This window comes from Sphaeramia orbicularis, chromosome 22 (genome assembly GCF_902148855.1).
Source record: "Sphaeramia orbicularis chromosome 22, fSphaOr1.1, whole genome shotgun sequence".
Taxonomy (NCBI): Eukaryota; Metazoa; Chordata; class Actinopteri; order Kurtiformes; family Apogonidae; genus Sphaeramia; species Sphaeramia orbicularis.
The window spans coordinates 32,550,229-32,575,530 of record NC_043978.1 but is presented as its reverse complement, the minus strand read 5'-3'; the positions used below and the strand labels follow the sequence as shown (position 1 = coordinate 32,575,530).

The 25,302-nt window shown below is 34.4% G+C and overlaps 1 protein-coding gene across 2 annotated transcripts; it reads right to left on the bottom strand.

Moving 5' to 3' along the window:
- Window positions 1-4,820: 4,820 nt before the first annotated feature.
- On the bottom strand, window positions 4,821-23,381 carry LOC115414210 (T-cell receptor beta-2 chain C region). 2 transcript variants are annotated; one of them, XM_075353456.1, is made up of 9 exons: window positions 23,288-23,381; window positions 22,798-23,115; window positions 21,121-21,417; window positions 11,906-11,912; window positions 11,225-11,277; window positions 6,912-7,256; window positions 6,782-6,814; window positions 5,221-5,327; window positions 4,821-5,123 (listed from the first exon to the last, which is right to left on the bottom strand). In XM_075353456.1, exons 1-9 carry the CDS (start codon window positions 23,334-23,336, stop codon window positions 5,097-5,099), a joined length of 1,236 nt encoding a protein of 411 aa, XP_075209571.1. In that variant the 5' UTR covers window positions 23,337-23,381; the 3' UTR covers window positions 4,821-5,096. The 2 variants fall into 2 exon arrangements, with proteins under 2 accessions (XP_075209571.1, XP_075209572.1); XM_075353457.1 differs by lacking the exons at window positions 11,225-11,277; window positions 11,906-11,912; window positions 21,121-21,417 and adding an exon at window positions 7,909-7,968 and having other exon boundaries at window positions 22,825-23,115; window positions 23,288-23,374.
- Between the last annotated feature and the right edge of the window lie 1,921 nt (window positions 23,382-25,302).

Below are 25,302 nucleotides of genomic sequence, written 5' to 3'. Positions count from 1 at the left end.
TCTGTACTCAACATGACTGAAATCTACAGTTTAAACAACAGCTCTAATGTACCCCTAACGCTAAAAGGGGTCGCCAATGACCAGGTGGATGTTAAGTTTTCAGCTGCATAGTCTGTGTTGAAAATACGCCACAATTCCAATGTTTTTAATAGAGGTCTTAAATTATGGCTGAAACAGAAATAATGATGTTCTTACTTGTAATATATCAGTATATTCTTATATATTGTAGTTTTTTCATTTCTTCTGTTATATTTGCATCTGTATTTATTTATTTATTTTTGGTCTTTTTTTGCTTGTTGTAAATTAGTGCTTCATTACAAGCACTTAATGCAGTGCATCCGATACACTATAGAACCTAACAACACATCAGAATAAAAGAAATAAGTTAACATAACTAAACTGTTTAAAAAAAAAAAAAAAAAAAGCTGTGGTGACTCAATTGAATTGATGCATTTTAATATAAAAATTACTCTTTGTAATGGTAACTCAGCTGAATTATCTGGATTAAATAAGTTTTCTTCTTCCCACTCCTTTTTGAGCGTAAATGAATTAATCTGAAATATTGAACTTGCATGTATTCTGTTGAATATATTTGCATTATCAGATACTGTTGTAGGCAGGTCATTCATGTTGTAAAATACTCATTTGTTTGAAATAAATTAAATGAATGAATGAGTTGAATGCACTTGAGTTTCATCACCTAACTGACATAATGCCCTGTGGCAGTTATATACAGAATATGGCTTAAGATCTTTCTTATTTTTATTTTTATTTAGTTCATAAATCATTGTATTGCAACTTAAATATTTTTATTTATCCTGCAAATGGTACAAATGAATGGCTCAACATCTTTTGAACTTTTACTTGCTATATAGATTATTATATTGTGCCTTAATTTTTTATTTTTTTTTACTGATCCTGTAAATGGTACAAATTTGATGTTAGTCAAGTATTTTTCTTACAACTTACAACAGTGGCTGATAAGTAAATTCATTATCTTGTTTTAGACTGTCTAGTTATTCATATTGTTATGTTTATCTCAAATAAATTAATCTAAAAACTATTAACAGATTAGACTTCAGCTACTCTAAACACAAATGTAAAGCATTACAGCCACATTAAATGAAAAGCTTATTTTTCTAAGACACTGAAATAAAAGTAGGTTGAACCAAGTTATGACAGATGCATATTTATTGTTTGTTTTGTCTGATGTTAGAAATAGATAATACTGTTTATGTCAGATGTGTGTGACAGATCTCTGTGATATCACTAATGTAGATATGAGCTCATTCAAAGTCTGAACATCCTAAATATCACCAACACATGTAACTAGTCCTAAGAATAAGAATAATGATAGTAACTGTTGCAGCCACTATCATAAATCATCATAGAGTCAATTGAGACGTATCTACACAGGAAACTTCATGTATTTTAGTGCATGTCAGTTGTTTCCTTTCAGTTGGATGAAAACAACAGCTTCATAATTCATATAAAGGTCAGGTTAGTCACAGATGTTAGATAGTTTACGGCTGCTTCCTGTTTACTTGACAGCAAGCACAAACACGTTTTCCAATGTAAGAAACAGACAAAGAAGTGGGTTTTTTCAGTTTTGGATAGAGCATTCAGAGCCTTTATGTACTGTAAAAACATTATACAAGTAAAAGTTCAGCATGAAAAACCTAAAGTCAAAACAATATCAACAGCATATACTTAAAGTATGAGAAGTATAAGTACTCACTGTGAAAAAATAAAATGTAAAAAAGTCTCTGTCAGATTCTTATTATCATAAATAATGTTTTTGGATTCATTTTATTGCTGCGGTAATATGTATGTAACATCAAGCTTTGCACAGTGATGCACATTCTGATTTAATTTGTTTTAAAGAGTTTGTTTGGTTCAACAAGTGGGATAATTCTGTCAACCCGTAACCCTTAAAGACCTAAAACCACTGATGTGACATTTAATCTTTACTAAGGGATTTATCACCATTTATTATAATATTATCCTCTATATTTTGCATTTTCATAATTTGTTTTTTGATATATTTATTGGACTTAACATGTAAATAAAAGCTCAGGTTAAATTCAAGGATTATTTTTACCTAAAATATGGATTTCTACAGCAAAATATATCTTTAACTCATAAAGACCCAAACATCCACCATCAACCAAAAGTATCTACTGATCTCAACTGTTTAATACTGTTGATCCACTAATCTTATCAATACATGTAAATAATTGGTGTAAAATACAGTTTGTCATCTATTCATGGTTATCAGATATGGCCCATTTGGACGTTCAGAGGCTCCATAGTTATCGTGGAAACACCATCATCTTCTACAACATTAATTCACCACTAAAACCCATGGAGTTGGATTAATGACAGTGGATGGAAACACTTGGTTTATGTTCAGTTAATGATATATTTTGCTGAAGAAGTCACTTTTTCTTCACTTTTCTCTGTTTTTGATACAATAACCCTCAACTTTAATATGAGCTTTGATGAACATTTACATTATCAGTAAATTAAAAATAGGAAAATATATGATTTTCACTGAAAAAATGCAAAACGCAGAGGATAATATTACAATAAAATGGTGATAAATCATTGAAGAAAGGTTAAATAGAGAAAAAAATGCATTTGAGAACTGACAAAATAGTCACACTGGGTCTTTATGGGTTAATTGAACATCATAACTATCTACAACTACTGTTATTTCTCAAATTACATGGATTTTATTGCTGAATCAATGTTACTGAAGACAGTGTTTCCATGTTCATTATGCAGCCTCTGAACGTCCAAAAAAGACTGAGAAAACAGAATTAATTCAATATATTTATGGGACTAGTGGTTCAAAAGCTATTGTATATTTTAGGTCAAACAATCAAAAGCAACTTATTTTGGGATGGTTTTTACAAAACAGGAAGTGGATGAAAAATTATGATATATGATATGAAAATATAGTATCTGCTACTGAGATGTATTGGAGTAGAAATAAAAAGCAGCAAAATAAAGTAAAGTTTAATGCATATTTTAGTACAGGACTGGAGTGAAAACATCATTTCTGTTCTTCCTTAGTTGAATTCAGGTCATCATCTGTAGAAGCTGCAGGATTCAGTGAGTAGCTTTATTGTGTTTCCATTACTGTTGTAAAAAGTTTAATAATTCATGCAAAGATGCTAAAAGTGATTAAATTAAACACTCTCAGTCTCTTATTCATCAGTGAACTATAGTCGCGGAAAAAATTATTAGACCACCAAGATGTCATCAAAAACAAAGGTTATGCAATCAAATACTAACTAATATGCGTATCATGTGACTAAAATAGACAGAAAACATGGAATGAATAAAAACACTGTTGTTGTCAGTACAATGCCATAGCTGTTGATTTAAGAACTGAAGTGATTTTGGTTATTATCAAGAAAACATGGAAAATGGCTAGATATCAGCTCTGAAATTAGACTTTTATGAGCTATTTTTGTTGCTATGATTATATTTGTCCAAACAAATGTACCTTTAGTTGTACCAGGCATTAAAATGAACAAGGGGTGGTCTAATATTTTTTTCCATGACTGTATCCGTTTTAGTCAGACTTATCTGTAGGAACATAAACAGCTGTAATAAACACATGTGTGATGTTTATTGTTCAGATTCAGTTGACATAGAAATAGAAGTTTTTTCTCCAGCTGTTTGTTCAGAATTGTGCTCTGAGTGTCGGTGCAGAGGTGCAGGTGTTCTTTCTGAGCCGGAGGTTGCGGTGAAAATAAAGTTGCTCCTCTGTCAGGTCTCAGCTCAGAGAACGACGTGCAGGCTGCTCTGTGACCACATCCTGTCCTCAGCTGTCGCTCTCGACTCCTCTGCACAGTTACAAACTCCCACAACAACAGTTTTAACCTGCTTTTGTGCACAACCCTGACTTCTTGTTGTATTTCTTTCCATTTGACACTTATAGGAACATTTTGAAGATGCGAACTGCAATGCACCAACCTCAGTATGCAAAACAGAAAAGTTCAATCCAACTTTAGTATGATTTTTAGTATTGTTTTTTAAGTTGGAATTTGACAGAATAAGAATTTCAGTTTACATCTGAGCTTGCAGATGACATTTAACCCATAAAGACCCAGTGCTACTTTTGTGGGAGTTTCCAATTTATTTTTTCTCTCTATTTAACCTTTCTTAAATGTTTTGTCACCATTTATCATAATATTATCCTCTCTGTATTGCATTTTTTCAATGAAAATCAGGTATTTTCCTATATTCATTTTACTGATCATGTACTTTAATCATCATAATGAGATTACATTTGCGGGTTATTATGCCAAAAAGAGAGAAAACTGAAGAAAAACTGACTTTTTCAGTAAAATATATCATTAACTGGACATAAGCTTTGTGTCTCCATCCACTGTCATTTATCAAACTCTTTGAGTTTTACTGGTGAATCAATGTTGTAGAAGATGCCGGTGTTTCCATATTCACTGCAGAGCCTCTGAACATCCAAATGGGTCATATCTGATAACCATGAAAAGATGACTAACTGCATTTTACACTAATTATTTACATGTATTGATAGGATTAGTGGCTGTAAGGTTATTAAACATTTTAGATCAGGAGATGCTCTTGGTCACTGCTATATATTTGGGTCTTTATGGGCTAATAATGATGCAAAGAACCAGTCCGTAATCAGTCCCATTTGATTTATCAGAAAACAAGATAAATTAAAAATCCTACAAACTACCTGGAAAATTGACAGTGAATGGATGAGATAAGGGAGACTTCCAATTCTTGACAGACTCTTACATCAGTTCTCATGATACGCACCATATTGTGCAAAAGTTTTATTGTAGAATAGAAACTAATATCTGTTTTACAAGCAGAATTTTTAAGCATTTGAATGACAACACTCTACATACATACCACAGCTTAAGCAGTTTACTAAGAATATGAATTGAACAGGTTTAAGAATCTGACTCTTATCCTTCATTGTACAGTTTTAACACCACATTGATTGTATTTAGCATCTCTGTTTTAACTTTATTTTACAGAACCTCCTTAATCAGAAGACTTCCAGATATCTTTGGTCTCTGCTTCTGCTTCTCTCAGTTGTTCTGCTTCTCTGCTGAACCCTGCAACAAAAATATACCAGTTTTTTTTACTACTTCTTGGTCAAAATTGAAGGAATAAGTAACATATGAGGTGAGATAAACAGTACAGGGGACAAACCTGAAGCTTCCACACCATAAAGGCAACAAAGACCCCATAGAGGCAGCTCTTGATGATGAAAACTCCGTACGACAGCTTGGCAGCGTTTGAGATCTTCAAATATTTCTCTGCAGAAATGAATGAAGATTGTTATTTAAGAGTAAATATACTGCGCTGTATTTACGTCTGGTATCTATGTAAATACTTCATAGCCATCTGTCAGATACACAGCGGTGTTTATTACACTTCAGTGACCACAAACATGTTTTTCAAGAAACTAGTAGAAGATGCTCTTCTTTAGAACAAGTTTTAATATCATCCTGTGAGAACAGTCCACTGCGAACAAAACGTCTGCGTTCAAAAACATAATTTCAAAGTACCTATACATGTATTGTAATTTTTTGCTACTTTATACATTTTGGAGATAAATATTTAACTTTTTCTGCACTACTTTTATCACATGTAACTATAGTTTCTAGCCACTTTGTAGATTCAAGCTACTGACAGAAAATTAAAATAAAAATGATAGTAACACTTTATATTAAGACACATATTCACACTGAAAAAGTCTAAATCTTACCAAGTGTATTTTTCTCATTTCTTGTCAAAACATTTCATCACACTTAAAATAAGACATAATCACCTAAAGATTAACTTTTCAGTGAGATTTAAGAACTTATTTTTAGACAATAGAACTTGAAAATCTTATTTCAAGAAATCTTACCAAGATAATTTTCATTTGTTCCACTGGCAGATTTTTTATTTATTTATTTATTTTTAATTCAAGGTTGGGTTTTTTTTCTTTTTTTTCTTCTTTTTTTTTTTTTTTGCTTAATTCAAACAAAAAAAATCTGCCAATGGAACAGATGAAAATTATCTTGGTAAGATTTCTTGAAATAAGATTTTCAAGGTCTATTGTCTAAAAATAAGCTGTTATATCTCACTGAAAAGTTACTCTTTAGGTGATTATTATTTTAAATGTGATGAGATATTTTGACTAGAAATGAGAAAAATACATTTGGTAGGATTTTGATTTTTTCCAGTGCACCATTAGTTAGCTGCTTACAAACATGTATATTAGTAGCATACTAACTATTTGTTAGTCATTATAAATCCTTAATTAATACCATATTCTGCAAGACCTTATTCTACTCTTACTAGACCTTTAACTGAGAATTTCCCCTATATAAGCTCCTAATTAGTATGCTACTATTATACATGTTTGTAAGCAGCTAATTAATGGTGAATATGTGTGTCTTAATATAAAGTGTTCCCCAAATGATTTATGATTCTTAGTATGCCAACTGAATAATGTATCTAGTATTAATATAAGCCAAACACACATTAGACAAACACAGTGATGTATTTCAGTCAGGTTATGTAAAGATATAAACAATTTAATCTGAAGTGGACAATGCTGTGCTCCAGAAAAAAAAAAAACTGTTATTGGTAATGAAAAGACTTTTACTATTATTTTTTACATTGTGATACTTTTACTTCCATATTATACTTCTTCCATCACAAACAACCTATAGAAACACTGTTGTATTCAGCTATAGTATGATATAAAACAATATTTTACCTCTTGTCATGGCGTTCCCTTCTGTTGAGTTACCTGAAAAAAGATATTAACACAAAAACAGAAAATCTTACACATGATTAATCACAAAATAGTCATGATAAGGTCATTTATAGGTTCCAGATGAAGCTACCTTTAACTCCATGGGTATAACGAGAATGATGATTCCATACAGTCCCATTGAAGAAGTTGACAGTGCATTTGAACAGATTGTCAGGATTGTGCCAGTCTTTATATGGGACCCTCAGCCGGCTGGTGATGGAGTAGAAGTCTCCTTTCTTCTGGGCATAGTTGTCCGTCGCCACTTCCTCTTTGACAGGGTTCCCGTTGACCTCCCAGGACACATTGACATGGTCTGGGTAGAAATCAGTGGCCAGACACACCAAGGTCTTCTTCCTCTTATTTGGATCTTTCTTGTTTCGGCATTCATTGTGTGAAGGTTTAAGAAGTTTCACTGTTGGTTCCTTGACTTCTCTTTCTGCAGTAAAAATAAAATGAGTCAATTTATTAAACTTTATAGATTCGCTGCCAAACAATATATAGTACTTTATACATTAGTCGCATACAAAAACACTTTAACAGAACTTTAACCCATAAAGACCCAGAGCTACTTTTGTGTCAGTTCTCAAATGAATTTTCTCTCTATCTAACCTTTCTTAAGTGATTTATCACCATTTATTATTATATTATCCTCTATATTTTGCATTTTTAAGTATATAACAGGTATTTTCGTGTATTTAATTCACTGATTATGTAGATGTTCATTAAAACTCAGATCAAAGTTGAAGGTTTTTCTATCAGAAACAGGTAAAACTGAGAAAAAAAGGACTTTTTCGGCAAAGATATTAATAACTGAATGTAAAAACAAGCATCTCCATCCACTGTCATTGATCCAACTATCTGATGACCATGAAAAGATGACAAACTGTATTTTACACCAATCATTTACATGTATTGATAGGATTACTGGATTAACAGGTATTAAACATTTTAGATCAGTAGATGGTTTCATTGCTCTTTGAGTCTTTATGGGTTAACACCAAACATACCTGATTACTGAGCTCACACTGGGTTACAAATATTTTCTTTTTCTTCGATTAAAGTTAAGTTTTGAGAAGTTTTGACCCTACCGACAACAGTTAGCTTTGTTCCTTCTCCAAAGTATGCAGGATAAGAGCCTGAGCACAGCACTGACTCACAAGTAAAAAACTGACAAAGATCTACACAAGCTAAATAAAAACCCTAAACCTCTTCTGTTGTATTTTTAAAGCTGTTACAGACCTGTACAGTATGAGCACAATACTGTTATTTCTCCTTCTTTTAGTACGTTTTCTTAATGTCACGTAAAGAAATACATTTTATGTCTACCATTTCAATGAGAGTCATCTAAAATAATAGATGATGCAGATTTTACATACACTTTTTCTTGCAAACATATACTAGGATTGTAATTCACAAAGATAAACAGCATAATTTTTGTTTTTCATTAAACTTTGTGGTTACAGTTTTGTAGATTGTGACATATAAAGCATTTCTGCACATTATTTTTTTTTTTTATCATTTTCTTACCTAACACTGTCAGCTTGGTGCCCTTTCCAAAGTGAGCAGGTTCATAGTTGCTCACACTGCTACACAGCTACAGAAAAAACTGTTCAACCGTTCAACACTGAGAGCTAAAAAACTCTTTGTGCTCTCTACACATTAACTTAAACCTTTTCATTGCTTTACACTTAAAACCTTTAAACTATCTGATACATTTTAGAAGAAACATCACTTTTATCCATTTAAATCACTCTCTGACATTATTTCAACTCCATTTACAGTTAAAGAGAAAATCAAAAAACACCTAAATAGCACTAAATACAACAAATTTCCATTTTAGTGTCTGATAATTGATATATTTTAATCCTCTTACCTAAAACAGTGAGTTTAGTTCCAGCTCCAAAATAAGCCTCTGACTGAGAACTCACAGCGTTCCACAGAGCTGATAAGAACTCGCTATGAAAGTAATAACCCGGCATAGAGCCAAATGTTTTATTACTGCAGCGCATTAACCAGAATACACAGGGGAACACTTATTTTACAGCACAAACTAACTAATTTTGTCAAATTTTTTCACAATTTTACGTTCTTACACTGTATTCACTACCATCAAATAAAATGTGTAAATGCTCAGTTTTAACATTAACCATATACCTCACCCATAAACAGTCTGAATCATGCTCAGTTGGATCATTTTTAGCATTTCTTACCTAAAACTGTGAGTTTAGTTCCAGCTCCAAAGTAAGCCTCTGAGTAAGTGCACGGAGCTTTTCGACAGTTACAAAAACTCTTCCTATTGCTTCTCCATCTGCTCATCTATGACTTTTTTACAACTTTGACTGTTTTTTATCATAAAGAATTTCCAGTGAATCTACTTCTATTTTCAAGGTTCATGTATTCCTGCATGTATTCCACATCTAAGACAATATTTCAACCATTTAAGTACATTTCTTACCTAAAACAGTTACTTTTGTTCCTCCGCCGAAGTAAGCCTCATTAGCACCAGTGTCACAGTGCACATGTACAGTGCTCAAATCTATACACAACACTGTTTCTACTTTGCTTTTTTACAAATCAATCTATACTCAAATAATTTCTGAGACTTTCATGTCATACATATTTAACTCCTGAGTAGATATTTGGACGTCTTACTTACCAAGAACAGTCAGTTTTGTTCCGTGGCCAAAATAAGCCTCATAGTTGTCACAGCGTTTAGGCTCAATGCCAAAAAGTCCTGAGCTGAATTCAGCTACACTTCCTAAAGAATCACTTCATCCACTTACATACATGTATTTTTTTTTATCTTACCCAAAACAGTGAGTTTAGTTCCTTTTCCAAAGTAAGCTTCATCATTGTCACAGTGCTGAAATACTGTGAATCAAACTCTCTCATTCTCTTTGTGAATTATCTCCAAGTTTTTAAGAAGAGTCAGTTTTGTGCTATGGTTGATATAAGCTGCATAACTGACATAACGTTTTCGGCTTAATGTGAAAAAGTCCTGAGCTGAATTCAGTCGAGTACAGTACACTTCCTACACGATCACTTAATCCAGTTATATATATATATAAATATTTTTTTTTAATCTTACCCAAAACAGTGAGTTTAGTTCCTTTTCCGAAGTAAGCTTCAGCATTGTCACAGTGCTGAAATACTGTGCATCAAACTGTCTCATTCTCTTTGTGAATTATCTCCAATACGACTGAGTGGATCTTGAATAATACAGAATAAAGATAAATATTTACCTAAGACTGTGAGTTTAGTTCCTTTTCCAAAGTAAGCTTCGCTGCCAGTGTCACAGTGCTGAAATACTGAGCATCAAACTTCTGTCTCATTCTCTACCAATATTGACTTTGAATAATTTTACCAATACTTATCCATACAGCAACTTTTAAACAGTTTGACAGACATGTAAATATAATAATAAACTGTTATATTTACCTAAAACAGTTAGTTTGGTTCCTTTTCCAAAGTAAGCTTCTGTGTTACTGTCACAGTGCTGAAATACTGAGCATCAAACTCTTATCTCATTCTCAACCAATATTGACTTTGAATAATTTTACCAATACTTATCCGTATACAGCAACTTTTAAACAGTTTGACAGACACAGAAATATAATAATAAACTGCTATATTTACCTAAAACAGTTAGTTTGGTTCCTGGGCCAAAGTAAGCTTCTCTGTTAGTGTCACAGTGCTGAAATACTGAGCATCAAACTTCTATCTCATCCCCTACCAGAATAATCTGCGGGCATTTTACTTTTTACTACACTTTTTTGTAAATATTAGAATTCAGAAGCAATGTGTATGTCACTAAAATATAGTAACAAACAGCTATATTTACCTAAAACAGTGAGTTTGGTTCCTTGTCCAAAGTAAGCAGGTTGAGTGTTGGTCACAGTGTACGAACACCAGGCATCAAACTCCCCTCATTTTTTTTTTACCAATGTTATCTTTGAATAGTTTTTACCTATATTCAATACATAAATCAACTCTAACGCAATGTAACAGTCACTTAAACACAGTAATAAATGGTTGTATTTACCTAAAACAGTCAGTTTCGTTCCTTGGCCAAAGTAAGCAGGATCAGTATAGCTCACAGTGTTCTCACATCAGCTCAATATTTCAGCTTTTTACAACGCTGTATTATTCCTTGAATTCTAACACTAATGTCTTTTATTTAACTCTATCTGCAGTTTTATGAAACTGTTAGAGCTTTAACTTACCTAAAACAGTCAGTTTTGTTCCTTTGCCAAAGTAAGCAGGATTACCATAGCTCACAGTGTTCTCACTTCAGCTCAATATTTCAGCTTTTTACAACAGTGTATTATTCCTTAAATTCTAACAGCAATGTCTTATATTTAACTCTGTCTGCAGTTACATGAAGCTGTAAAAGCTCTGACTTACCCAAAATTGTGAGTTTTGTGCCTTGGCCAAAGTAAGCAGGATAATTACTGCTCACAGTGTTCTCACTTCAGCTCAATATTTCAGCTTTTTACAACAATATGTTATTCCTTAAATTCTAACACTAATGTCTTTTATTTAACTCTACGTGCAGTTATATGAAGCTGTGAAAGCTCTGACTTACCCAAAACTGTGAGTTTAGTTCCTTTTCCAAAGAAAGCTTCACCTGCATTGTCACACTGAATGTTTCCTCAATCAAAAAGTAAAAAAAATCTTCCAAAGGTCGGTGTGTTAAGACAAACTCACATAATCCAGAAGATGAAGTGGGTTTTAACATGTAGGATGGTTCATGCTGTCTTTGATATTGTCCATATTTGTCTTGTTTTGTCAAAGAGAGTAAAGCAGTCCTCCAAAATGTCACATTAGACATTATTCTAAACTTTATTACAGCTACTTTTTCTCATTTAAGTGAATATTCTGTTGTCAGATTGGTTTAACACTGTTGCTCCTTGGAATATTTCTGTTTTCTGTCCTACAAAGTCTCTACAGGAGCATGTTTCTGTGTGTTCTATGGGTTTGAATGGGAGGAGGTTTTTGTACGGCGGCTCTATGGGATTGTATCACCGTGGCCCCCTGTCCCCACGATGAAAACTCATCGTACAAAAACCTTCCTTCTGTTCGCCCCCCTCCCCTGTCCTCCCCCCTCTCGGCTCCTCCATATCTCAGCCTCCATCTCTGTTCGTCTGTGGGAGCAGCTGTTCAGGTCGACCCCATCTGACGCCTCCATGAGCTCCAACCTGACTGCAGCTATTTCTGTGATGCCTAAGAAAAGAAGCAACAAGGGAAGTGTTTTTGTAGTTTGTGTTGTTTTAACAACAGCTGAGAGGAAGTGACACATACGTTGGTCACACCTCTTTCACCCCCCACCTCCCTCACACACGACAAAATACATATGTGACAGATATTTAACAAGAAAGTGGGAATAAGGATGTAAAGGCATCTAGAAGTTAGTATTCAACAGAAAAAAATATACATTTCTTCTTCTTCTTCTATATATATATTATTAATAATATTAGTACTACTAATTTTTATGATTTTATTATTATTATTATTATTATTATTATTATTATTATTATTATAACTACTACTACTACTAACTATTATTATGACTATTGGAGTGATGTATGGCACAGAATGCATTCAAATGACAATCTATTGAATGTTATCTATCAAATAATTTTATTTAAATCAGAATCTAAATACATATTCTCCCTTATCTTAGAGGAATTTTTAAAAAATTTGGCAAGTTATACAGATATGTTTTCGCAGACTCCATTCCCTCCAAGTGGTTCAACTATTTCCACAGGTTTCTTTGTTTTATTTTACTTTTGATTTATACCAAAAATAATGAGCTATTGTCCAAAAAAATGATTCTGATATTTGCTATGTCAAGTAATAATGATAATATTGCATTTTAATAATACCTACCATATATATATCTCCTTTAAAAATGTGGTCATATGCACTATAAGAAGAAATGTTATGAAAAAAGAATGAATTTGAAAGCAGAAAAACTATCAAGTATTAAAAATACATTTTAAAGTACAGGGGTAAAATAAACTGTAATGCCATAAAGCATGAAAAAAAATCACACAACAGTGCAGTCTTTTACACAATAGTCTGAGTTTTTAGTCATTAAACCCCAGATTTAGAAATATAACAAATTACTTAGTGCAATTTTGGCTCCAGCTCTGGTTTGTTTTCAGGCATTCCTCAATATTTCTGAAAAAAAAAATTGCATTTGTAATCGCTCTAATTTCACTTGATATATTTTACAATTCACTCCTCTGTTTCTATTGCTGGATTTATATGAAAAAAGGCTCTGGAACTAAACAGCTGATATATTTGATGATTAATTTAAGAAAACAAAACCGAGTGAAGCTCAAAAAAATAAGTGGAGAGAAGTAGCTTTTACATGATGGGGGTGTCAGTGATGCTGTCAAACAAATTTTTCGACATTACAGATTTTTGTCAGTTTACTTTCGGAGTTTCATTATATAAAGATGTGAGGTTTCTAATCACAAATGATTCTTGAGCCTGAGAGTCAGAAGAGTAAAGGTCATAGAGTGCATAAATAAGCAGCTATTTTGTACCTCACACTGCAACAAAAGAGAGTTTCACTGTTTGATAAATGTCAATGAATAATGGCATGACAGTATTAATTATTATTATCAAATGGGTGAGAGAGAAAACACCCCCACACAGGTGAGACTCACCATCAGGTTGTTTTATTATTGTTTTTTTTTTTTTTTATCCCATTACTGCAGATAACATTATTTTTACACAACAGAATACTTTGAAATAATGTATTGCTGCAGTAGTCGTAATGTCTAATAGTAATAGTGATCAATGTGAAATAATTAGAAATGGTCTGAAGTGTTTTTCATATCTCCTTTGTACACATAATAAGTAGTACCTTGAGTATGGCTTGAAAATGGTAATATTTATCCTCATAGTTCAGGTAAATAACCCTCTTGTGATTCAGATGAAACTCTTGATGTCTGCATGTTTATTTAAGCGTAATCCCACATGAACCCTCTAGATGTCAGTGTGAGATAACTCTTTTACAGTTGACATGTTTTGATCTGATCAGGCTTCACACAGAATTAAACATTGCAATAAAATGCAAACATTAGCAGATTATGACACAGTTGAGACTCTGTATGGGCTGAAACAGAAGAATAAAGGTTGAATAATCCCAGTGTAAACACCTGTTCACTTATCTAAACTTATCAGCTCTGTGGTGATACGCTGTGGAGAAGCAGTTTTAGTATCATTTTACTTTTAGTTCTTATTCTTTTAGGAAGGTAGGCCTAATCATAAATATATGAAGATAACACCAAATTAAAAAAAAGCACAACAGTGTATGATGCAGCCTCTGTTTATTACAGTAGCTTTTGAAGGGTTAATCTTTTTTTTTATTTAATCCACTCAGAATGTGAAAAAGTATATTGAGAAACCCACAGAAAAACTTTTTGCATGCATAATTTTTCATGCTCATATTAGTTTGCTGCCCTGAAAAAATAAAAATAAAAAAAAAAATCTGATACTCCTGTGGCTCATTTGTTCTTGAGGTTGTTGTTTAGCTCCTGGGGCTTTCTGTAGCATTGTGCTTTGCTTGAGGCACAGTAATACACAGCTGAATCTGCAGCCTCAACAGAGTGGATCTGCAGAGTTGAATTCAGCACCGCAGGCCGAGACATGCTGTATTTACTTTCAATGACATACTCGCTGTTTGTTGCACCTTTACCAACAGAGTACATTAACAGCTGTATTCGTCCACTGGTGCTCTGTTTGTACCAGTACATGTAGTAAAATTCCCCGTTATCTTGTTCACATTGCAGTGTAACAGAAGTGTCTAAGATCTGACTGAATACATCAGGAGGCTGCTGGATGTTCACACCGAAGCAATAATCTGAAAGAAACAGAAATAAAGAGTTTCAACAAGAAAATATTGAAGAACAAACATTGATGATTCCCTTTATCTGAAATGTTCTTACAAGAAAAGAGAGTAACCACCACTAAGATCTCAGTTTTCATAGAGCTCATACTGTAAAAAACAAACATCTAGTCATCTATATTTAAAATCTAACTCTGCTAACATCTATTAAGCTCTACGGTTGCTGCTATAATACTCACACGCTGCCTCTTCTCTCAGTTTTTATAGTATTTCAGGTGATCACTGCCTATTATCATGCAGAGCACAACAAACAGAGCCTCCTGGTGGCTACTGAGTGATAAAAACATACTTTGACCTGAAAATCACCTCAAAAAGTGTGAAGAGATACAATGAGGATGTACAATACATACACTATAACTAATGCACATGACATTATAACCCATATAGACTCAGTGCTATTTCTGTGTCAGTTCCCAAATACATTTTTCTCTCTATTTAAACATTTCTTAAGTGATTTACCACCAGTTATTATTGTATTATCCTCTATTTTTGCATGTTTCATTGTAAATCATGTATTTTCCTATATTTAATTCCCTATACTTAATTTAGATGTTCATGAAAACTCAAAGTAAATTTAAAGGTTATTACATAAAAACAGATAAGACTAAGAAAAAGTGATTTTTTTCAGCAAAATATATCAATAAGAAAACATAAACAAAGTATCTCCATCCACTGTAATTGATCCAGCTGCATGGGTTTTCCTGTGAATCAGTGTTGTAGAGGATGACAGTGTTTCCACGCGCACTACGGAGCCTCTGAACGTCCAAATGGGTCATATCTGATGACCATGAAAAGATGAAAAACTGCATTTTACAACTATTATTTACACATATTAATAGGATTAGTGGATCATAAGATAATAAACATTTTATATTAGCTCTTGATCACCAATGGATGTTTGGGTCTTTATGGGATAATGTAATTATTAACGTTTAACATAAATTACAAATAAATGTAAAACAAAAAGTAATAAAAATAAATAAATCAAAAGGATAACCACATACAGAGAAAATAGGACGTAACAAGTTTAATAAGGGGGTGAAAAAAAGCAATAAAAAGCATTAAATTACATCTACTGTTGTTCTCAGACCACATCATTTGTTTGCAGATGGTTTATGTGAGATGTAGGTGGTTTAGGAGGATGTTATATTCACTATTGTGTTTTCATTAGTGAACAATTATACACAAATTAGACATAAACTGAGCCATTTATGTCAACAGAAGTAAAAGTAGACCTCCATGTTGCTCCATCATGACTTCCTCTTTTTCATTTGTGACATTCCATGTGTAAACTAAACTAAATATACAGGTACATCTCAAAAAATTAGAATATCATGAAAAAGTTCAATATTTTTTGTCACTCATTTCAGAAAGTGAAACCCATATATTATATAGACTCATTAGACATAGAGTGAAATATTTCAAGCCTTATTTCTTGAAATTTTGATAATTATGGCTTACAGAGAATGAAAACCCAAAATTGAGTATCTCAGAAAATTTGAATATTGTATAAAATCAATTAAAAAAGGATATTTTAAACAGAAATGTGAGGCTTCTGAAAATTATGTTAATTACTATGTACTTAAGACTTAGTTGGGCCTCCTTTTACATGAATTACTGCATCAGTGTGGTGTGCAAAAGGAGGCCCAACCAAGTCTTAAGCACACAGAAATGAACATACTCTTCAGAAGCCTCACATTTCTGTTTAAAATATCCTTTTTTAAATTGATTTTCTACAATATTCAAATTTTCTGAGATACTGAATTTTGGGTTTTCCTTATCTGTAAGCCATAATCATCAAAATTTCAAGAAATAAGGCTTGAAATATTTCACTCTATGTCTAATGAGTCTATATAATATATGGGTTTCACTTTCTGAAATGAGTGACAAAAAATATTGAACTTTTTCATGATATTCCGATTTTTTGAGATGTACCTTTATGTATATCCATCTGTCCCCACTCACATTAGTAGCTTCATAGCCTGTTAGATTAAAAATCAAAACAGCCACAGCTCTTTCCTGTGTGTACGCCATCTGTGTGACAGCCAGATTCCTATTTGTACGACTCTCTGGTCCGTTAGCATCACTGTGACTGGCAGCGCAGTAGTAGGTGCTGCTGTCGTTCAGAAGCAGCTCACTGATCTGAATTGTGAAGCTGTTTTTGGATCCATCAATAGATGACTGGATGCGACCCACACTTTGGTCATGCTCTTTGGTGAGAAACTCCAGAGGGGCTCCGTAGACACCCTGTCGGTACCAGAACATGGTGTAACTGCTCATGTCGAACCCTGAACCCAAACTGCACTTTAAAGTCACTGTATCTCCTGGTTGAAAACACTGATCTCCAGGCTGAAGAACTACAACGGTAAGACCTGCAACACATTAAGGCACAGAACGGTACATTAACTCAAATATGCAGATTTAACTCATAAAGACCCAAACATCCACTGTCGACCAAAACCATCTACTGATGTAAACTGTTGATCCATTAATCCTATCAATACATGGAAATAACTGGTGTAAAATGCAGTTTGTAAGCTTTTCCTGATCATCAGATATGACCCATTTGGACGTTCAGAGGCTCTGTAGTTATTGTGGAAACACCGTCATCTTCTACAACATTGATTCACCAGTAAAACCCATGGAGTTGGATCAATGACAGTGGATGGAGACACTTGGTTTATGTTCAGTTAATGACAGATTCGCTGAAAAAGTCACTTTTTCTTCAGTTTTCTCTGTTTTTGATATAATAACCCTCAACTTTACTCTGAGCTTTTATGGACATCTACATGATCAATGAATTAAATGTAGAGAAACACCTGATTCTTACAGAAAAAAGGACAAAAAAAAACCCCACAAAATACAGAAGATAATATTACAATAAATGCTGGGAAATCACTTAAGGAAGGTTAAATATAGAGAAAAAAAATCATCTGTGAACTGCTACAAACGTAACACTGGGTCCTTATGAGTTAAAGAGAACTGTCATTCAAGTACCAGTTAGATATAAAACCCCCATCAGAATGTGGTACAAAGATCCTACCTGAGTGTAAAAGAAGAGACAGATAAACGATTGTGAAGACCATGTTAGTGATGAGTCTTCTCACTGCTGAATGGTGCAGACACAACCCTCTGTTCTGCATAAAGGAAACATAGGGTCACATGATCACATAAGTAGGACTGATATGGAAATTAATACATGTGCAAAATAAAAATATATGTTGCCATGTGTAACCAATACATTTTATGCTATGTGCATACATCCTATGGATATGCCTCACATCAGTGGTTCTCGAACTTTTTACAGTGGAGTACCCCCTGAAATATACTTTTTTAGACAAGTACCCCTAACTCTTGCTTCTGCATTTTTGATTTTAAAAAATTAGGCAAAACTTGCTCCTGTGACAAAGGTGTCTGTTTACATTTTCAAAACTTTGTCACACACAACATACATTTAACTGTAATATATAAAAAATAACAAATATTTTAAAGTAAATTTTGTGTGCAAAATATAAACTGAAAAGTGCCCTCTTTCACTGATAAGAAAAATAAATAAATTGGTCATTAATTAATAAATGAACCCTCCATCAACCCAAAATAATTACTTAGCTACTCAAATAAACTCATTTTGATTAATATGAAATAAAAATGTTCTCAAAATGTTACCAAAGCTTAAACAAGATGAGTGACAGTAAAATTATTATATGAATGTATTTATTGTGTTTTATATTTCAGCATTGATTCTCATTATTTATTTTTTTTTTTTTTTCTTTTTTTTGGGCTGGGCTTCTTCCAAGTACCCCTGGGGGTGCACATACCCCACTTTGGGAATCCCTGGTCTAATACCTTTAATAAGTCCTGTGTTGTACTCATTATGACTCAGGCTTGTAAGAACAGATTGCACAGTGCAGGAGATTAAAGACTATGAATGCACTTCACATTGTACAAAGTGATATAACCCCAGTGATCGCCCAACCTGAAGGACAATACAGCAACTGAAACACAAGTCCACTAAAGGAGACAGAAACAGATAGTTTGGGGGGAAACATGTCTATGAACCTTGGGCTGTAGACATCTTATTTGCAGATCCAGGACGCAAAGTGTGTAGACTGCAGCCTAAGAGGTGGCTTAAAAGTTATCAAATCAAACTTTATTGTCATTAAGAGATAAGATAAGATAAGATAAGATAAGATAAGATAAGATAAGATAAGATAAGATAAGATAAGATAAGATAAGATAAGATAAGATATTCCTTTATTGATCCCACAATGGGGAAATTCACAGTGTTAACGGCAGCATAAAACATACACATAAACATACACATACACATAAACATACACATAAAACAAACAGTCATAAATTTGAATAAAAGAAAAAGTGTTTAAAAAGGAGAGTGCAAATATGGTTTGGTATGTAGTGCAATGGTTATAAATATAGAAAAATATATATATAAATATGGATTTGAATATATATATATATACAACATAGATGGAATGGAGGGAGGGTTGTTATTACACGACATATGTGGTGATCTACTGGGAACAGGACTGATTAGGCGGCACACACAGCAGTAGTGCACACAAACTGAGACAGTGTTTCTTTATTGGGATCCCGAACAGACAATTAAAAACATGAGGCACTCAACAATGTAAATACAATTAGAAAAATTAAAAATACAAGGCACTCATCACACAATTATCCCATTCAGCCTCAACTCCACCACACACACACCTACACACACACCTACACACCTACACACACACTCACACACACACACACACGCACACACACACACACACACACACACACATCCCTAAGACACTAAGCAGTGGCTGTATAATAAATAAGTATAATAAATAAATAGCAATGATAAACAGGGGATGGGAATAATATAAAAGTGGTCAGCAGTTTAAGAGTGTAACAGCTTGTGGAAGGCAGCTGTTGATCATTCTGGTTGTTCTGCTTTTCAGACTTCTGTACCTTTTGCCTGATGGCAGCAGTTCGACATTATCTTTCAGTTTCTATAACACTGGCAGCACAGAAACACACAGCCCAGTGTGACACATCCCCACTGTGGATGATGATGAATTTCACTGTAATCTCAAACTAGTTCTCATGGATAGAATTCCCAAAAGAATATCTGTGAAAGATTACACAGAAATCTGAACACATCTGGATACATCCTCTACGTTAGTGATTCTGTAGTTGAAATCCAATGTCTGTAGATGAAGAGACTCTGTGTGCAACAAGATGATGGGGGTTTTTAGTAAGGGAGTGGCTTTAAACCACGTCACTGTGCAGTCCTACTGGCAGCGCAGAAAAACACAGCTGAGTGTGACGCATTCCCACTGTGGATGATGAGGACTCCCCTTGTCATGTCTGTCATTTTGATCTCAAACTGGCCTTCAAACTCTTTCTCATACACAGGTTCGTTACCGGCGATACCATATCCAATTAATCTCAAAAGGCTGTTTGTTTGCTGATACCACTGCATTCGAATGAGACTCTCAACATCATGGCTGCAGTGAATTTCCTCTCTGCCAGATTGTTTGACAAGAATGGACTCAGATGTTTGGAACTTCACACTTTCGGCCAAATCTGTGAAGGAAAAAGAAAAGAAAAGTGGTGAATCCAAGGTGACAAAATTTATATAGAGAAGTCCCAATAGAATCTGTGAAATATTACATGGAAAGAGAATGAGAAAAAGTCCAATCGCATCTGGATACATCCTCTAGATTTGTGTTACTGGAGTTGGAATGAAGAGACGCTGGCTGAAATGCAGTCTGTGTGCAACACAGTGATGATGGTTTTTAGTAAGGGAGTGGCTTTAAACCACTTCACTGTGTACTGGCAGCGCAGAAATACACAGCTGAGTGTGACGCATTCCCACTGTGGATGATGAGGACTCCCCTTGTCATGTCTGTCATTTTGATCTCAAACTGGCCTTCAAACTCTTTCTCATACACAGGTTCGTTACCGGCGATACCATATCCAATTAATCTCAAAAGGCTGTTTGTTTGCTGATACCACAGCATTCGAATGAGACTGTTATCATCATGGCTGCAGTGAATTTCCTCTCTGCCAGATTGTTTGACAAGAATGGACTCAGATGTTTGGAACTTCACACTTTCAACCAAATCTGTGAAGGAAAAAGAAAAGAGGTGAATGAGGTGACAACATTTATATAGAGAAGTCCCAATAGAATCTGTGAAATATTACATGGAAAGAGAATGAGAAAAAGTCCAATCGCATCTGGATACATCCTCTAGATTTGTGTTACTGGAGTTGAAATGAAGAAACGCTGGCTGAAATGCAGTCTGTGTGCAACACAGTGATGATGGTTTTTAGTAAGGGAGTGGCTTTAAACCACTTCACTGTGTACTTGCAGCGCAGAAATACACAGCTGAGTGTGACAGGTTGGCTTTGTAAATAATCAGAGATCCTTTCACTATGTCCTTTCTCTCTAGTTTGAATTGTTTCTCAAACTGATCCTCATAGTTTGGTGAGCCCACATATCCATATCCAATGAGGGTCATAGACTGGCTCTGCTTTTGGTGCTGGTACCAGAGCATCAGTAGGAGGGTGGAATCATCATGGCTGCAGTCAATCTGCACCTCACTGTCCTTCTCCACTATCTGAGGATCAGACTGGTGGAATGTAACGGCGCTTACTTGACCTGTGAAGGAAACACATTTAGGTAAAACAGTTTATGGATGAAGAACAAATGAGGAGACAGATTTACATTCACTATGATGGTACAGCATTCATTCATTTTCCAGGTCTAACATTAATAATCATGAACTTTTTAGTTACTCAAATTAAAATCTTAGCACTCACATGAGATCAGATACAGGAAAAAAACAGTTAACACAAATTGAGACATTGTCAAACACTGATGTGAGAAATAAGTGTTGAGCAGTGACACATCCCAGTGTCGTGAAGGAGGGTGTAGTTCATCTGTTCGTGGTTTTATTCATCGCCACAACTGCAAGATAAAGTGCATGTCATGTGCTGTGCTTCCACCTGTTGGTTAAATGTTTTTAGGGCGGCTGTCTAATTGTTTTCAGAGAATGTGTAAAAGGTAACATGTGAAATACCCATTTATGTGACAACAGGAGGGTGCTTTAAGTATCTGTGTTTTGATTTAATGTGATATTTTTTCATCCTTGACTAAGACGTGTAACCTATGTTTCTTTTCTTTTTACCTTTGTTTTTATAATAGTAAACTCCAGGTCCATTTTAACACTTAGGATTTCCCCACTGAAGCAAAATTTCATTCTCCAGCGCTGCCCTTTTTTGTGTTTTACAATTTTATTCCATCTTCTTCTGTTTCTTTTTAACTGCCTTTCCCAAACTCTGGGTCAGAACCCACAATGGGTCACAGTGTTGTTTTTATTAGGTCATTGTTAAAGTAAAATACAGTATATGTGTATTAATTTTCCTAATTAAAATAGAAGAAGAGTACTCTGTAGAAGAATTTATAGTAAGTGACAAACAAGTGTAGAAACAGAGAAAAAAAAAAATCCAATGTAACTAAATTCTGAGGAAAAGAAACATCAATGACATGACATTAACTTGCATTTATTTGTAAAGGAGTTCAAGGAGGTTATAACTTATTTATTCCTACACTTCTCCTTAATTTAACCATTATTATTTTTCCAGCTTAATGATTTAAACCTATTCTATTTAAATTATTTTCCATACTTTACTTACATATAAGAAACAAAACAAAAACAGAGACTATAGAGAGCCCAAAAGAGTGAGAACAAGCAAGACAAAGTCAAAGTATGGATAAAATGATGTCAAAACAAGAATACAGTAACACAAGAATGCAGAGCTGTCGCTAAAGATGAATGAAAACAAATAAGAGTAAAAAACAGTAAAAAGGCATCATATGAAAATGAAAGCAAGACGATAAATCTTTTTCTTTCTGTCTTTGTTTGCTTGTTTCTTCTTTTTTTTCATCATCCTCCTGTATTCAATTGTGTATTTGCGTCCTTATAAGTCAGGTGTCAGAACAAAAGCAGTGTGTCAGCTGAGTGTTTTTGTCACAGACCTGAGCTGTGCACATCACTGTGTAGACTGGCAGCGCACAGATAAACAGCTCCATCTTTCTCCTGAGCGCTGGTTATATTCACAGACCACTGCTTTCCTGATTTCACTGCCTTGAAACCAGACTTGAATTCTTCTTCATAGTTTGGAATGTCACCTACTAACATTACTACTAACTGAATATGTTTTCCACTCTGTTTGTACCAGTATACATAAGTGTAGTCGGTGTTATTTTGGTAGCAGTGCATTTCTACTGGGCTGTTTTTGTGAGTGACTATGGATCGAGGCCATTGAGTAATCAGGACTGTCTGTGATTCAACACCTGAAACATAGAAAACAGGAAAACAAGCAAGTCAAGAACAGTATTTCTGAAATCATCTAATAATAATCTATATCTAAAATACTTTAAGTGTTTAACTCTCTTCAAATGGAATAAGTAAATGCTGTGGATGTAACAAAAAGAAGAGGGATTGTGTTGTGGATGTTGACTTTACCTGCAGCCCAGAATATAAAGAAAGTCAAGTTTATGAGGATGGAGATCATCTCGACTGTAGAAGAAATGAAATGAATGTACACAGAAAGAGTCTGAAGCTGAATGTCTCTGGAGGAAATAGCATCATAGTTTTGTTTTGTTTTTTTGTACTAGGAAGTTGTCATTCTCCTCCCATTGTGTTGTCAGCATGTTATCATCCCTCCCTTCACGTGAAATAACATCTGATGTGGCAACTACGCATTGGAAATGGTACATTACATTAGAAGTTCACATCGGAGTGACTTCAGAATGATCCTTCTGCAGGTTCACCGAAGGAAAACCTTGTTATGGCTTGTACTTCTGCTCTGCAAGTTATTTGGTACATATGGTGGAATCGCAAATAAAGCTAACTTCAACATTTACGTTTGACGTCAAAAAATCTGTGCATTCACAGACCTTCTATAACACTAATTTCAACATTTAATTTAATTTAGTTTATTAGTTTATTGTATTGTGGACAATCCCAATTAATTAACTGTATCAGTAACAGTAAAAAGGGGCAGCTTTATAATAATAATAATAATAATAATAATAATAATAATAATAATAATAATAATGGATTCGATTTCTATAGCGCTTTTTTGGGTACTCAAAGCGCTTTACATTATTGACCCATCATTCATTCACTCTCACACTCTCCCTCTGGTGGTGGTAAACTACACCTGTAGCCACAGCTGCCCTGGAGCAGGCTGACAGGCTGACAGAAGCGTGGCTATGGCCCCCCTCTGACCACCACCAAACATTCACACAGTCATACACCACTGGTCCTGTCTCTCTCCTGCCTTCATCGTCATCACTCACTTATCCATATAGTTATGATAGTGTTTATTAAATAGTTCCATAGATGGTAGAGGTTTGTATTATTTGTACTAACTGCTGTAGTAGTAGTATATCCACTGTTAGTAATTGTATTTGTAGTAGTAGTATACCCACTGTTAGTACTTGTATTTGCAGTAGTAGTATTAACAGTCATGGACCTTTGTTCTGGTTTCTAATCATTCTACTAACATCAGCTGATCTACTTTTGACAGTTCTAGTTCAGTTTTCTGTGCATCAACTGCATCCATGTGTCTCCCCCTTCTTCTCCCCTTCTCCCCCTCCCCCCCAGTCTCTCTCTATCTCTATCTCTCTTTTTCTCCTCCTTTACCCTCTATCTCTAACCCTAACTGGTCAAGGCAGACGTCCATCCTCCAGGTTTCTGCTGTTAACAGTAGTTTTTCCTTCCACTGTCCCCACTCACTAGTGTTTGCTCCTGGAGGATTCTGTTGGGTTTCTGTAAATTGGCTTAGAGTCTGGTTTCGACCAACTCTGTATGTAAAGTGTTATGAGCTAACTTTTGTTACGATTTGGTGCCATATAAATAAATTTGATTGACTGAGGCAAGGTGGGTGAAGTGTCTTGCCCAAGGACATAATGAACAGACTAGGACAGAGCGGGATTCAAACCACCAACCCCTCAGTTATTGGACGACCCGCTCTACCTCCTGAACCATGGCCACCTGGCTTTAGCCAACATGGCTAATATCCTGCTGTAGTCCCCAGCTTGATGACAATACGCACCCTAAAAAGACAATATATTACAGCACATTAATTAAAAAGAAAGAGTTAAGACAGCTAAAAGATAAATCAAAAAAGATAAAAAGTACAATCATACAGAGACAGCATATACAGGGTGGGGAAGCAAAATTTACAATATTTTGAGGCAGGGATTGAAAGACAGTGTATGACCAATTAGTTTATTGAAAGTCATAAGAATTTATTTGCCACAAGAAAATTTACATAATAGAAAATGTTTTTATTCTATGTGTCCTCCTTCTTTCTCAATAACTGCCTTCACACGCTTCCTGAAACTTGCGCAAGTGTTCCTCAAATATTCGGGTGACAACTTCTCCCATTCTTCTTTAATAGTATCTTTAAGAAAGTCGACATTGCTGTGTGATGTTCTATTGGTAGCATGTTCTAAAATGCCCCAAATAGC

Coding starts and splice junctions, on each gene's coding strand:
- LOC115414210 (XM_075353456.1), bottom strand. CDS start 23,336: ATGATCTCCATCCTCATAAACTTGACTTTCTTTATATTCTGGGCTGCA. Junction 21,418..22,797: donor CAGTGATGTGCACAGCTCAG/GTCTGTGACAAA, acceptor TTTCCTTCACAG/GTCAAGTAAGCGCCGTTACA. Junction 7,257..11,224: donor CACAAAACTCACAATTTTGG/GTAAGTCAGAGC, acceptor TTTTTACTGCAG/AAAGAGAAGTCAAGGAACCA.